This window comes from Panulirus ornatus, chromosome 9, assembly GCF_036320965.1.
Source record: "Panulirus ornatus isolate Po-2019 chromosome 9, ASM3632096v1, whole genome shotgun sequence".
Classification (NCBI taxonomy): domain Eukaryota; kingdom Metazoa; phylum Arthropoda; class Malacostraca; order Decapoda; family Palinuridae; genus Panulirus; species Panulirus ornatus.
This window is the reverse complement of record NC_092232.1, coordinates 20,821,551-20,838,102: the sequence shown is the minus strand read 5'-3', so window position 1 is coordinate 20,838,102 and position 16,552 is coordinate 20,821,551. Positions and strand designations below refer to the sequence as shown.

Below are 16,552 nucleotides of genomic sequence, written 5' to 3'. Positions count from 1 at the left end.
TCTTAAAAGCTTTGGAGAAACATATCAATCAGGATGTAATGAAAGATAACTCCTGTGGAAAGAATGGGTGTATATCATGATAAAAATGAAAGTGAAAAAAATTAATGGATGTCTAGAGGGGGAATGAAAATTGTGGGAAAATAAAGGATTGGTTTACTCAAAATAATTTGTTTGCCAGTTTAAGGTATAATTCAATTCATACTTAGGGTAAGATTAAGCTTTAAGTTCATAAAGAAATTCTGAATTATGCCAATATGGATTAACAAATAAAAAGATCTATAATAGGGACAGCAAAGTAGTATTCACAGGCCTATGTCCACTCACTATCTACAGTACTCAAAGTCCACTTGATAAAAAAAAAAAAATCTGTATAAACAAAGTAAATCATAGGTGAACAAGACTAATTGGCTCCAGTCCCCATACATGCAATACAATAGGAATGTTAAGGCATCAACTTTTTTTCCCATGAAAAGTTAACTTCTAGGTTATGTTCATAATGCAGCATCACTTGTTGACTTAATTCTTTTCTCAAACCCTATAGTACCCTTCTTTTTCATGCTATTTGTCAGTTAACTATCAATTTCTCTTACTTCAACCCTAGTTTCTCTTTCCATTCTTAATTCATAATTTCCCCTCATACAGTTATAATTTCTGTCACATTCTTCCTTTTCAGGGGCAAGTGATGCCTAAGCAACAGCATACTAATAAGTAGAATTTTGCAGCAAATGTTTCTCCCAATGTTCTAAAGTTTTCAGTTACTAAGTGAGGAGCATGTTGGCAGTAACACTGTTCCAGACAGTTTTGCTGCAATGTCACAATGCTCTGAAAGCATGAAAGAGCATACATAACAGAAGTAAACAGAAAAGCTGTTTACAATGTAGAAAACTAAATTTTCATAAATAAAGGTTTATTTTTGTTGCTCTGGAATACAGCAGGTTTCAGAAATCTGATGCCTCTTTCAGTCTACTGCTGCCTCTGCTGGAAATTCCAAATGACAGAAACTACTTAAAAACAACAATAATAATAATGAAGTAATAGCCAATCACCTTCAGCCATCCCTGTAACAAAATGACATCACCATGATCCAGTCATCTCTACCTCGTATGCACTAAAATGGATTGTAACACAATGACATCAGCACTACCCAATCATCTCCACCTTGTATGTACTTATTCAGTTACTTTGCTGGAACAAGCTGTACATAATTCAACAATGGGACACACAATGCAATCTTATCCCCTCTGCATTTCAGAGTAGAAAGAAGTTTCTTCTCTACCAAAAGAATCATTCTTCTCTGAAGTGGTCGAGAAGACTGATGTATATGACTACAGAACAGCTAAAGGAGGATGACACTCTTCCCATATCATACAGTACTAAAAAATGCTCTATCATGCAGATAATTTCATGGCAGAAAAATTAAATCACCAAAGACCAAATAAGCATGACATCAAAACATCTTAAGATAAAATCATTCCCACACAAGAAAGGTAAAAATCTTTGAGTTGTTAACATAAGAGGAAAGGTTTGAAAACTCCTTACATATCCCTCTAACATCCAGACAGTTTTTCCCTTCTCTAAATATGTTAGGTTTTTAAACCCTACAAAATGCAAAATAGATTGCATAAAAGTAATGTAAGCCTTGTAATACCCTCATAGAGGCAACTGCTCCACTATTACAGAAGACAAATGAGGACAGTGTCACTTTCCTGTGTCTTATCATTTATGTTTTCTACCTTACATATTGATGAAATAATTGCCATTTTGCTAAAATTCCTTTGTAAACAATTAAAATTATATTAGTAACATCTATACAGAAACTAAAAATATATATTAAGAGAAATTAGTAAATGAGGCAATACAGACAAAAACTGCACACTCCTTTCGCTGTTATGTCTGCAAGGTAACTATGAGTGAGTGTCCCGATGAAGCATTTGGCACCCAAAGATACCTCCCTTCATCCATCTATCCATGAATATAGCCTTGAAATAGTGGTGGGTAGTTTCAAAGCAATACCACTTTCATAAAGTTCAGCTCTGAGACATAAAATGTAAGTCAGGGTGATCTAGTTTTGATAAGATGTTAATAAGCTTGCATCAAAACACCTAATCACCACTATCTAGTGTTTCACAAATTGAATTACATTTATACAGTGTTATGGGAATATGAATGAAATTATGTAAACACACAAAAATGCAAAATGCTTCAAATACCACATGCAGAAATAAGTCAGGTGCTTGAGTGTTCACTAGTAAGTGCAGTATTCACCAAGACAGCTAGCTTATCTGATGCATGTGACTTATGATGTACATGCAACCCATATTTTCACACTGTAAAATTGCACATAGCATACTTAAACCCTCTTTAAATATGAGTGGAAAGTGGCCATGTGAGTTTTGTTCATGTGGGGTGACAAGGAGCAGTGAAAACATCAGCTTAGAGGTAAAGTTGGATATTCTGAAGGATTCTGATGCTTCTGAACATGGTGTCTATACAGCCTGAGCTTCTGGCTTCCCCACTATATCAAAGAAAATAATTTAAGAGCATGGAGATAAAGTGAAGCAGTATGCCTCTAATGTTACATCTGGATTAATGATCACTCATGCTAGAAGTGAAATCATAAAGAACATGGAGCGAATCTTGAGGGCCTGGATTAAAGATCAGGGTGAACAGAGCATGCCTATAATAATTGTCATGTATCATTACTTAATATCAAAATTATCATAAGAAATGTATTTCTTACTGATATGCTTATGAGCAATTTTCTTTTTCGTACCTGTACTGTACTGCATGTTTCCTGGAATTTCATTCATATTTTTGGGTGAAAATTCGGTTGATGAATCTCACTCAAAAATATAACACCCCTTACCCACCGATGCCTATGAAAAAATGGGTTCCACTAGATGGTGATGTTTTCGAGGAACACATCTCCGATGTAAAGTGTGACTAGATGTATGCACCTACATGTGAAGTTCTGTGACCATACATCAAACAGTGGCTGAGAATGGAACTTGGATGTAACTTTAACCAAGGTGTGGGTGTGCATGTGTATGCAAACATGGACCTGGACACCAAAGAGAGCAGAACGGTTCTTCCTCTTCATCAGAGAAGCAAACTAATTTACATTATCTTATGACAATCATAGTTTGTCTTTGGGGTGAGAAATATATGTCACAGCAACCTAATTTTGGCAAGATGCTAATCAATACATATCTGCTCATCAATTAACATGAATGCATATCAAATAACAGCTGAGAGCTGGACTTGGGAATAAAACTGAAGATAGTTGAACAGTTCTTCTACTTTGTTAAGGTGAACAAATCACCTACACTCCATAAAAATTTACATAAGATGCTTAATCCATTAGGATTAACAATGAAAGTTACAGAAAGAAAGCAAAAGCTATTTGCTTAATCTTTGTCTTCACTTGATAATTCCATGTGTTCTGTCAATATACGTCAGGTGAAAAAACACCCTAATGTAGTAACAACTATGACACTGCTCTTACCACCATGACAAGGTAATATGAGAGCAAAAGAATGGATATCATCACCACAGCACAATTCATTCACTGGTGATCTCATTAATGAATGATGTATTTCGATTCTTATAAAAGATCTTAAAAGACAGAGGTCACATACCTTAAACTGACAAGCTGAAAAAGACCAAAATGAAAATTTTGGGGTTATGAAGCAAGCTACTGAACAAAATCAAAGATACATGACTTATGTGAAAAGTGGTGATGCATAGAAAAATCATTTATTATACTTTGTCGCTGTCTCCCGCGTTAGCATAGAAAAATACCTTCATGAATTTTTCGCTTTTAAACTCCCCAAAACAAAATTAAAACATACTATTACCTAAGAAAGTTGAAAAATAAAAAAGTGGCCCCTACCAGCTTACACACTAGAAAAACAGCCTTTCCTTTATCTACAAGCTGTAGAGAAACTGGACAAGAGGTAAGATAATTTGAAAGTCTAGACATGAGACCTTAATATAAAATTTGCTGCAAATCTGAAGATAAGCCTACAAGAACTTTTAAAAGAGACAGCAATCTCTCATCAAGATAGTTCGTGTGAAATCCAATCCTTTGCATGCCTATATACAATCTAACTTAAATAAATATCAAGCAAAGTGAAAAAAAATATCAAAAATTTGACCAAGATGCATCTCCACAAAGTTGAATATCAGAGTGGGGAAATCTAAACTATCAAATTCATAACTGCTAGCATTTATATAATCTCATACTCATGTTATTCCACAATCACAAAAAAAAAAAATTAAGATCACACCACATAATATTTACAGATGAGGAACATTTCTAAAAAACGTTTCGGGGGGATGAGACATGTTTCGAAATCCTTTTGGTATAATATGTGAAATATAACAGATGTTAAAGTTATGGAGAAACATATCAATCAGGATGTAATGAAAGATAACTCCTGTGGAAAGAATGGGTGTATATCATGATAAAAATGAAAGTGAAAAAAATTAATGGATGTCTAGAGGGGGAATGAAAATTGTGGGAAAATAAAGGATTGGTTTACTCATAATAATTTGTGTGCCAGTTTAAGGTATAATTCAATTCATACTTAGGGTAAGATTAAGCTTTAAGTTCATAAAGAAATTCTGAATTATGCCAATATGGATTAACAAATAAAAAGATCTATAATAGGGACAGAAATGTAGTATTCACAGGCCTATCATAAAACTCCTCCTCACCTGCACTCCTTCCCTGAGAGTAATACACCTCTCTTTCTTCTTTCCCTAGCAACTTAACTACTCACCAACCTTTCTCACACGCCCAACTTCCAGCTTCTACATTCCACACAATTCTCTTGCACATGTCACCAACACTTCCCTAAATACATCCTCTCCTTACCTGCTCCCCTAGTTTCACTTCCTCTTACCTTTTGTCATTCTTCACTCAATCTCCTCTAGCATCTCTTCACACAAGCCTCATTTGTACACTCATTTACTTTCACTAACCTCTTCTCACCAGCATCATTTTCTCTTTTCCTAAAGTTTCTACAAATCTTCAATATTGCTTCTACCACATAATGATCAGATATCCCACCAGCTGCCTTTCTCAGCACATTCTCTTCTCCACTCCTATCATCAGTCAGTACGTAATCAATATTTCCCCCTTTTCATCTTTCTTATTAATCGATGTACACTTATGTATGTCCTTCTTTTAAAACAGGTATTCCCAATCACCAATTCTTCTTCGACATACATTTCCAAAAATCTGTTCATTTCCATTCATATCACTGGATACCACATGCCCCTAATCATATCCTTGACTGTCATATTACTCACTTTTGCATTCAAATCATTCATCAGTAATACCTAATCTCACATCAAATCTTCAAAAACACTCATTCATCTTCTACCAAAACATTTGCACTTCTCTTTCTCACTCCTCTGGGAACATGTATGGTTCATCATTTATGGTAAATAAAGCAACAAAATTATCTCTCTCCCTCTCTTTTTTGTATATAATGTATGTAAATTTCTTGTTCTTTCATACATACTTTACACTGTTTCCAATGCTAGTAAGCTAGCACCAGGAGCAGATAAAGAAATGGCCCCATTAACTTGTATCCATTTCCTCTAACTTGCAGTTTCTCATCCCTTGGAAGTAGAAGTTCACAATCTCATTCCTTAATTTCTCAAGTTCTATTGTTCTACATGCTTTTTTCATTCATAATTCTCATCCTAGACCATCTAAAGGTAAAGAATTATTTACATATTAACAACTAAATAGTCTAGTAAACCCCATGTAACCAACTCTTCAACCTTATATGATATAAGCTACCTTCCATGTTCTTTCATACCAGAAACACATCAGTCAAAACAATGTCCACCCTACCTCATCTGTGCCTACACCAATTAAGCCTTTCATCATTAATTTTTGCACTGTAAAAAAGCAAAAATAAAACTTAAAAAGTTACCCTTAAATCAAATTCTATGCTGCATAATTAGTGAAATGTCTTTAGTTCAGCATGGTCAAGATCAAGCAAGAGCATACCAAGAAAACTGTATGCAAGAATATGAATTGATAGACTGATGGAAGTGACTGAATGCAGAAGTGAGGAACAAGGGAGTTTCAGGAAAGATTGGGAATGTGTGGATCAGTTTTTTATAGTAAAGATGACTGGAAAAATATCTAGCAAAAGGTAAGAAGTTGTAAGCAACTTTTATGGATCTGGAGAAAGCGTATGACAGAGCTGAGTGGAATGCTTTATGGGATGTGTTAAGGATATATGGTATAGGGATACAACTGCTGGATGTGTGAAAGCCTTCTACAGAGGAGCAGATGCATGTATAAGAGTGAATGAGGAGTTGAGCAAAAGTTCTGGGATACATGTAGATGTGAAGTAGTGCTGTGTGATATGAGAGCTGAAAGCAAAATTAGGGAAAAGAGGTGCAGAGGTGGTGTATGGTGGTGAGATATGGTGGCTAGTGACAAGCCTGTCTGTGGATGATACCAAGCTGTTTGCTAAGAGTGAAGAGGAGTTGCAGAAGGTTGTAAGGATGTTTAATGATGAGTGTAAGCATAAGCAATGGAAGGTAATGCAAGTAAAAGTAAGGTAATGATGTCTGAAAGGAAACAAAGTGAAAGTATAGATTCTGTAAAACCATATAGAAGGAAAGAAGAAAGATTGGAAGGAGTGAGAGAATTTAAGTATCTAGGAGCTGTCTTGGGTAAGTGTGGTGACTTGGAAGGAGAGATAAGGGAGAGAGCAGCACAGGGCAGGAGAGTCAATAGGTCCCTTAATACAATAATGAAGAGTAGAGATGTAATTATGGAAGTGAAGAGAGGATTGAGGAACAGCATACCCTGACTTATGCAGCCAAAACATGGACATGGAATGAGTCACAGAGGATGAGAATCCAGGCTGTGGAAATGAGCTATTTGAGAAGAGCATGTGGTGTGACTAGATGGGATGAAGAAAGAAATGAAGTGGTGTATGAGAGATGTGGTATGGCAGAAAATGAAAAGGGAGTGAATTTTGAAGTAATACTTTGAGGTTGTTTGGGCATGTGGAAAGAATAAAAGACTGGAAGTATACAAGGTGAGTGTTTGATAGTATAATTAAAGGGGCTGATGTGATTGGAAGACCACCTGTGACATGGGCAAACAGGGCAAAGGAATACAGGAGGGAGAGAAATAATGGAAGAATACATGGAATGGTGTATATGAGGGAGGCATGTTAGGACAGGGATAAGTGAAGGCTCTTCTGCTGTGGCCATTCCTTGATGGGAGTTCCCAAAGGAAGTGGGCATCAGATATATAGATAGATAGAACAATTTTTCAAGGTACAGATGCTGAACCTTTCCAAATCATAAAGTCTGCAAATGCAAGCTAATTCTATTAATAGAATGTAGTTGCCCAATTCACAATTCTTATACAACAAGGGCTCTTTATGTAATGTAAGGTATTGGATGCATTTCTGAAAAAAGTTACTCTAATCAAAATCACTTTAAATGAAACCTGAGAAATATTTCTGGACACAAAAAAATTCTTCATATATGCTGTTCTGCATGTTACTTAAATTCATTAAAGATTACAATCAAATGGTAAAATAAAGTGCTTTACTTATATCAATAGGATACATCCAGTACCATATCAGTCTATCACATTATGGTCATCCACTACCACACTGCATACTGCATTAATATATTTCACAACTACTACACTTGCTGCTGGGTGCCTTTTACTCATTTTAGCATGGCTATAACAGTTACAAAGAAAATCCTCAACAATTTGCTCTGATACAAAATAGTGGGAATGAGCATGAGAGGACTGAACTGCCATGTCTGTTTATATATCTGGATGCAAAGATAGATGAATGCTATGCAAACGTTTCAATGTTCACACCCCATGCAATTAAAAAAGATGAATATTCTAACAAATGTTTACAAGAAGTACCTATTTATTAATCTCTGAACTTCATAACCTAAGAAAAAGTGTGTGGTGAACGTCATCCTATCAATTAAAATAGCATGAAGTTATGAAAATATGACAATCTACAACAGGAAATCTGGATTCAATGTTTGTAGGGCACAGTTGGTACAATAAATCAAAAGTATGTGTTCATGTATTAACATAATTCCAACAGTTTGCAAGTTACTTTAGCCACAAAAAGAATATTGCTCATTCATTTATTAGTAAGAAAAGTGAGTTAGGGATATTCTATTAAAACGTTCTGGATGGAAATGTAAGAAATAAAACCCTGCTGAGTTCTCCCTACACAATGAATGCCACCTAAACCCATACACTGAGGGTAACGAGAGAACTATACACATCTTCAGTAACAATAGATACCTATGGAACAAGGATATTCATATATGAGCAATCACAAGAAAGTTAGTTTATGATGATAAAAAAAGAACTAGGACAAGACACTAAGCTAAGCCAGATATACCAAAGCAAAAGTGAGTGGTGCTTCTACGAGCTTTTTAATATGCTGCCACTTGAAGTTTGTTATTTCTCCCTGGATAAAGCGAGGACTGCACTATTTGTTTCTTGGTCATTTTAATATTCTTACTTGATGTTCATTCATTTCATAAGACAGATATCCTTTTTCACTTGTAAAAGAATCATATTCCAAAGATCAGAAAGTATGGCATTGGTGGTGCATTGTCAGGGTGGAGATCATGATAAATATTCACTAAAATACATACAGAAGGACGATAAACTGCTGACATAAACATAATGCTTTTTAGTCAACTGGGTCTTCTGCAGTACTACAGGTATTTCACCAACTTTACTGCAATCCTCTTCAATTTCAGGACAATTTGGCAGTATCTGGAGTAAGAGGATACCAGCAATTTCCCAAATTAAAAAATGCTGCTCAACTATGCCAATTTTTTTTCCCAAACCAATGGTGTTTCTGAATCACTAAACACCAGATTAAAGAAATTTCAATGTATTTCTAAAATAAATCAGCAAGGAAAAAGAAGCATAATTTCTAATGTTATACAGTAACTTCTTTACTGCACCATACAAGGTACAATAGAATGTTTTCATGAAAGAGAAAAAATATGTCCTATACTGAGAAAGATTAATTTCTTCCATCAATTATTTTTCAGTCATATATCACGATGGAACTTAATAATGCTTTTGAATGATGGCTGCAGTGAAATGCATAAAACTAGTAAAACAGAATATTATTCTACAGGAAAATGAAAAGAGAACGGATGACTTCACTTCTTACAGATGTGGTAAGGGCACCTAGGCAGTGCTGACATCAGCATGTTTTACATAAAGACCTCTCATAATGGGACTGTCATAACATGGTACCTATGAAGATGCATTCTTGACATTGTTAATTTCTGCACCAATAAGAGCTATAGATTTGTTTTCTTTGGGAACAATAGCGAATCTGCAGATGCTGTTTTGGTATTTTATAGATAAAACTAGACATTGTTAATATATATATAATATGAAACAAAATTTAATCAACATTCATAAGTCTGATGGAGCTATGCTCTGACAGCTTACTCTCCATTGTCTCCAGCAGCTTATTCATTGCAACCTAAGATGTGATGGACTGGTTTTTTCATCCACTTACTGTTACTAAGAATCATCTTAAAAGGTAGAGAAAGCTAATCCATGTGACTAAGTGAGATCCACACATGCCTGACACTTGCCTGCCTCAACCATGCACTTCACTTCTATCTTTAACTCTGTATTAACCACTTTCCTGGGCACCTTGGATGCTTTACCTATACTTGGAATCGCAGGCATTTTCCAAACCTTATGGGTTTAGAATGCTCTTTAAATATACCTAGGTGATAGCTATAAAGAGAGCAACCAAGATTGATCTGACATGAATTATGGTGGGGTGCATGCATCTAGCTTAGAGAATGTTTAATGGATTTTATATATCTGTTAAATGAAAATCCATTTTTGTGGCTCTATAAAAAGAGGTATCTTTGTATTCTACTGGTCAATAACATACCAAACTATACTGCTCGACATTTCTTATCATGTTCCTCCTATTCGAATCTTTCAGCAAAGACTACAATGATTCCAAAAGAGACATGAGGCTTTGTGAATAAACGGTGAGAAAACAAATGAAGGATAATGAAATGGAATGGTTGGTTTGAAAATATGGCAATGCAACGATTCAGACTTGAGTCAGTATAATGATAAATTACATGAGTGATCAATGCAAAGCTTCAGACTTGAGTGAGTATAATAATAAATTACATGAGTGATTAGAGCAATGCTTCAGACTTGAGTGGGTACAAATGAAATTATGTGTGATATCTGGAGACATTTTGGTATGTGCAGAGGTAAACATAATAATGAATAAAACTGACAATACAACTGGCAAGATGATTAACATGGCCAAGGCAAATAACAATAAAATTCTTTGGTACAAAACAGTCACAATCATGAAATGTTTAAAATAAGTTATGGTTGCATCGCACTCATAAAATGTCTGCCAACACAGTTAATCTGCAATGAAAACATTGCGAGGTAAATAAAGTTGAAACATTGTGCAGTGTCCTTATTGTAAAACAGTTAAGGAGAAAAGGAGCTAGTGGTTGCATCAAAGGAGAAAAGAAGCTACTGGCTGCATCATTTAAGAAAACTTTGTTCATGTAATCAGCCCTGTACAAGTCATCAATAAATAGAGCAAAGCTGCAAAAGTCTCTTCATATACTTATAAGCATCCCAGGAACACCTAATTGCTATAATTTTCACTTTACCTTGTTCTTTTGGGAGGTGCTGGTGCTTGTTTGCCCTTCTTGTTAGTAGTGCGCCTCAGCTGAACTACTGTTGAGCGGGAAGAAAGAATACCTGGACTTGGCCGAACATCTCTTGGCAGGTTTGGGCTGCTACCCTCATCCACTGCACCATGTTTATTCTTGTTGCTTCTTCTTACAATGGAATAATAACAATAAATACATTACAAACAAAAAAGAAATATATTGTACATTAACTGATGTCTTCAGTGAATGTCTATCAGCAACCCACAGTGCATATGTTTAAGTATATGACACTGTCATACTTTTAATGCATATACCTTAAACTAAAGAATTTGTTTGTGTATTACAGTATAGGAGTCACTTATTGTGTGCACTACATGAGTCACATCAATGAACAACTACACCTAGATATGACTACATGTATTCTTGAATATAGAACACTGGCAAAAAAGAAACTAAACAACATGGCTGAATGCTATGAAAAAGTATGAAGACATAGAATAAGTTCTGACCCAATAATATGATGCCATCTGATGAAATGTGTGAGATCACAGAAATAAATAAGAATAAAAGCAATGTTATCTCGGAGAACTAAAATGGGCATGTTTGAAGGAATAGTGATTCCACCAATGTTATATGGTTGCGAGGCATGGGCTACTGATAGGGTTATGCAGAGGAGGGTGGATGTGTTGGAAATGAAATGTTTGAGGACAATATGAGGTGTGAAGTGGTTTGACTGAGTAAGTAATGAAAGGGTAAGAGAGATGTGTGGTAATAAAAAGAGTGTGGTTGAGAGAGCAGAAGAAGGTGTGTTGAAATGGTTTAGGCACATGGAGAGAATGAGTGAGGAAAGATTGACAAAGAGAACGTATGTGTCAGAGGTAGAGGGAACAAGGAGAAGTGGGAGACCAAATCGAAGGTAGAAGGATGGAGTGAAAAAGATTTTGAGCAATAGGGGCCTAAACATACAGGAAGGTGAAAGGCGTGCAAGGAATAGAGTGAATTGGAACGATGTGGTATACTGGGGTTGAGATGAGATAAGAGAATTTCTTTCTTTTTTCTTTTAAACTATTCGCCATTTCCCGCGTTAGCGAGGTAGCGTTAAGAACAGAGGACTGGGCCTTTTTTGGAATATCCTCACCTGGCCCCCTCTGTTCCTTCTTTTGGAAAATTAAAAAAAAACGAGAGGGGAGGATTTCCAGCCCCCCCGCTCCCTCCCCTTTTAGTCGCCTTCTACGACACGCAGGGAATACGTGGGAAGTTTTCTTGATCCCCTATCCCCAGGGATAAGAGAATATTATTAAATAAACTTAAGGGAAAATAAGAAAATGCTTTGGAAGGTAAGTAATGTGAGAACAACAACAAAAAAAAAAAAAAAAAGGCAAAGAATTAATGAAAAAGATATGAAGAGTATTTTGAAGGACTTGAATATGATAGTTAATAGGGACGTGAATGTGGTATGTTTAGGATGAGGTGGCATGCAGGTTCAGAGTACTTTAGAACAGTTTGGTGAAAAGAGAGTACAATGAAGTGCAGCAAAGCTGCAGAGGGGGATGGAATTGCAACTAAACTTCTCAAGGAAGGGAATGACAATGTTATTGCTTTTCAGCATTTGTATGGCCTAAGGCGAAATGCCAGAGAACAGACTAGCAGAATGGATGTGCAGTGCACTTATATAAAGGCAAGGAGAAAAGTGAAAGCTCAAATTACATGGGTATAATTCTGTTGAGCATTGATAAACCCGGTAAGATGTATGGGAGAGAGCCCTAAGCATCATATATATCTAAAACTCATCTATGTACAGAAAAAATGAAGGAAATTGAATATTCATATTTCCAGAACAGATTTGCTATTAAATAAACTAAAGGATGATCAAGAACACTTACTGCCGTGCAGAGGATGTGCGTGGGCTTGTGGGAAGCTGATCCTCATTCCACTGCTGGTGTGTGCTAGTGGATGATCCTCTCACTTTTCTTCCCCCTCCAGCTGCCAACTGCTGTTCCACTTCTATGAAGACAATTATATATATAACATTATAATCAAGAATTCTTAAACTTTTATCATACAATCAGTACTCTAATCTAAAAGATCAGTCATCTTTAAATATTTCCTTTTGCTTACCATCCGTAATGGAAGTTTCTTGGAACATAGTCTCTAATGCATGGTGGATGTGGGAGAAGGTTGGGCGATCAGAAGGATTCCAAAGCCAACACTGTTTCATCAGTTCATAAACACGCACTGGGCAACCTTGAGGACAGTCCATCCTGAAAGGAAGGAAAATTAAAGCATACAGCAAAATTTTAGTATAAATCCATTCCTATATATAATGGCCATTACATTTACCAATACCTAAACAGTTCTACACAACTTAATTCCACCCTTTGGCCTTTCACAAGAATTTAAGGTCCTTATAAAAACAGTCCTTCCCGTGGCTTAACACATTCAGTCATTTCAGACATGTTCAATAGCACTAGGTGGGCCAAAGCAAGATTTTGCTACTTCAGTTTATGTCTTGTGCCCCTAAAATAAATCCATAGAGGAGTGGTCATTGAAAATACCACAAAAGCATACAGAAACTACAGTCAAAGGTGCCCGAAAAAAAATGCCCTCTCTGGAAAGAATACTTGCCACATATTCCCTGCATGTTGTAGAAGGCGACTGAAAGGAGAAGGAGGGGGGGACTGGAAATCCTCCCCTTCCATTCTATAATTTTTCAAAAGAAGGAACAGAGAAGGGGGGAAAAGTGAAGATATTCCCTCTAAGGCTCAGTTCTCTGTTCTTGGCGTTACCTCACTAATGCAGGAAATGGTGAATACGTATGAAGAAAAAAAATAATTGTCCTTAAGAAGGATTACCCATTCTAAGACCATGGGACAGCCTATGTCTCCCATTGCATCAAGGTGCTGCACTGGTTGAGGGATTCACACATCCTCTAACACTTCTGAAACCACACTGCTCCTCCCAAATCAATACCCTCCCATGCAATATGCCAGGAATTCTCAACAAACTTAAGCCTCTGTAGTTTGAACACTCACCTTTATTCCCTCTGCCTCTGTGCAATGACACTATTCATGCATTCTGCCAATTATCAGGCACATCATCACGATCCATACATACACTGAATATCATTACCAACCAATCAACAACACAGTCACTCCCTTTTTTCATAAATTCAAATGCAATGCCATCCAAACCCCACTGCCTTGCTGGATTTCATCTTCTGCAAGGCTTTTTCACCACCTCTTCTCTCTTAACCAAACCATTCTCCCCGACCCTCTCACTTTGCACACAACCCTACATCTGCGACTCTATCATCAAACACATTCAACAAACCTTCAAAATTCTCACTCCATCTCCTTCTCACTTCACCATTACCTGTTATCACTTCCCCCTTGCCCTCTTCACTGATGTTCCCGTTTGTTCTCTTGTCTTTCACATGTTATTCACCTCCTTCCAAAACATCTTTTTATTCTCCCTAAAGTTTAACAATACTCTCTCACTCCAACTCTAATTTGATCTATTTTCCAACCCTTGCATCTTCCTCTTGACCTCCTGCTGCTTTCTCTTATACATCTCCCAGTCATTTGCACTACTTCCCTACAAAAATCGTCCAAATGCCTGTCTTTTCTCTTTCACTAACATCTTTACTTTTTCATCCCACCACTCACTACCCTTTCTAATCTGCCCACTTCCCACCTTTCTCATGCCACAGGCATCTTTGGCACATGCCATCACCGCTTCCCTAAATACATCCCATTCCTCACCCACTCCCTTTACATCATTTGTTCTCAGCTTTTGCCATTCTGCACTAAATCTCTCCTGGTATTTCCAAACACAAGTCTCCTTTCCAAGCTCACTTACTCTCACCACTCTCTTCTCCCCAACAATCATTCTTCCATTTTGTAAACCTCTACAAATCTTCACTTTTGCCTCCACAAGAGTGTGATCAGACATCCCTCCAGCTGCCTCTCTCAGCATATTAACATCCAAAAGTCTCTCTATTACACACCTACCAATTAACATGTAATCCAATAATGCCCTTTGACCATCTCTCCTACTCACATATGTATACTTATGCATATCTCTATTTTCAAACCAAGTATTCTCAATCACCAGGTTTTTTTTTAGCATACAAATCCACAAGCTCTTCACCATTTCCATTCACAACAGATTACCCCATGTGCACCAATCATACCATCCACTGCTACATTACTCACCTTCACATTTAAATCACCCATCACTAATATCTGTCTTGTGGACCAAAGCTGCTGATGCACTCACTCAGCTGCTCCCAAAACACTTGCCTCTCATGATCTTTCTTCTCATGACCAAGTACATAAGCACTAATAATCACCCATCTCTCTCCATCCACTTTCACTTTTACCCACATCAATCTAGGATTTACTTTCTTACACTCTATCACACACTCCCACAACTCCTGCTTCAGGAGTAATGCTACTCCTTCCTTAGCTCTTGTCCTCTCACCAACCCAACTTTACTCCCAAGACATTTTCAAACTATTCTTCCCCTTTACCCTTGAGCTTCATTTCACTCAGAGCCAGAACATCCAGGTTTCTTTCCTCAAACTTACTACCTATCTCTCCTTTTGTCTCATCTTGGCTATATCCACACACATTTAGACACCCCAATCTGAGCCTTCGAGGAGGATAAGCACTTCCCGCTCGATTCCTTATTCTGTTTCCCCTTACAGAAACTGAAATACAAGGAGGGGAGGGTTTCCAGCCCCACACTCCTGCCCCTCTAGTTGCCTTCTATGACACACAGGGAATACGTGGGATGTATTTTTTTCCCCTATCCCAAGGAATAGGGGAGACAAAATTATACATCTATATCATGGGAGGCAAATGTTTTGGGAGCAGGTAAGTGAGGGTGTTAGCAGCTTTGATGCTCGAGACCGGGTTATAGTGATGAGTGATTTGAATGCGAAGGTGAGTAACGTGGCAGTTGAGGGTATAATTGGTGCACATGGGGTGTTCAGTGTTGTGAATGGAAACGGTGAAGAGCTTGTAGATTTGAGTGCTGAAAAAGGACTGGTGATTGGGAATACCTGGTTTAAAAAGAGAGATATACATAAGTATACATATGTAAGTAGGAGAGATAGCCAGAGAGCGCTACTGGATTACGTGTTAATTGATAGGTGCGTGAAAGAGAGACTTTTGGACGTTAATGAGCTGAGAGGGGCAACTGGAGGGATGTCTGATCATTGTCTTGTGGAGGAGAAGGTGAAGATTTGTAGAGGTCTTCAGAAAAGAAGAGAGAATGTTGGGGTGAAGAGAGTGGTGAGAGTAAGTGAGCTTGGAAAGGGGACTTCTGTGAGGAAGTACCAGGAGAGATTGAGAGCAAAATGGAAAAAGGTGAGAGCAATGACATAAGAAGTTGAGGGGGAGAAATGGGATGTATTTAGGGAAGCAGTGATGGCTTGCGCAAAAGATGCCTGTGGCATGAGAAAGGTGGGAGGTGGGCAGATTAGAAAGGGTAGTGAGTGGAGGGATGAAGAAGTAAGATTGTTAGTGAAAGAGAAGAGAGTGTTTTAGATATCTGGGAGTAGATTTGGCAGCGGATGGAACCATGGGAGCAGAAGTGAGTCACAGGGTGGGGGAGGGAGCGAAGGTTCTAGGAGTACTGAAGATGTGTGGAAGGCCAGAACGTTATCTCGGAGAGCAAAAATGGGTATGTTTGAAGGAATAGTGGTTCCAACAATGTTTTATGGTTGCGAGGGGTGGGCTATAGATATAGTTGTGCGGAGGAGGGTGGATGTGTTGGAAATGAGATGCTTGAGGACAATATGTGGTGTGAAATGGTTTGA

At 37.4% G+C, this 16,552-nt stretch overlaps 1 protein-coding gene across 11 annotated transcripts in view; it reads right to left on the bottom strand.

Moving 5' to 3' along the window:
• The window catches only part of Abl (tyrosine-protein kinase Abl), a 400,776-nt gene that overhangs the window by 67,373 nt on the left and 316,851 nt on the right, over positions 1 to 16,552 (bottom strand). For all 11 annotated transcript variants that reach the window (XM_071664774.1, XM_071664769.1, XM_071664771.1 and 8 more), the window contains 3 exons: positions 12,847 to 12,989; positions 12,612 to 12,732; positions 10,726 to 10,896 (listed from right to left, as the gene is read on the bottom strand). In XM_071664774.1, coding sequence (XP_071520875.1) covers positions 10,726 to 10,896; positions 12,612 to 12,732; positions 12,847 to 12,989 — 435 coding nt within the window. The remainder of the gene's footprint in view (positions 1 to 10,725; positions 10,897 to 12,611; positions 12,733 to 12,846; positions 12,990 to 16,552) is intronic.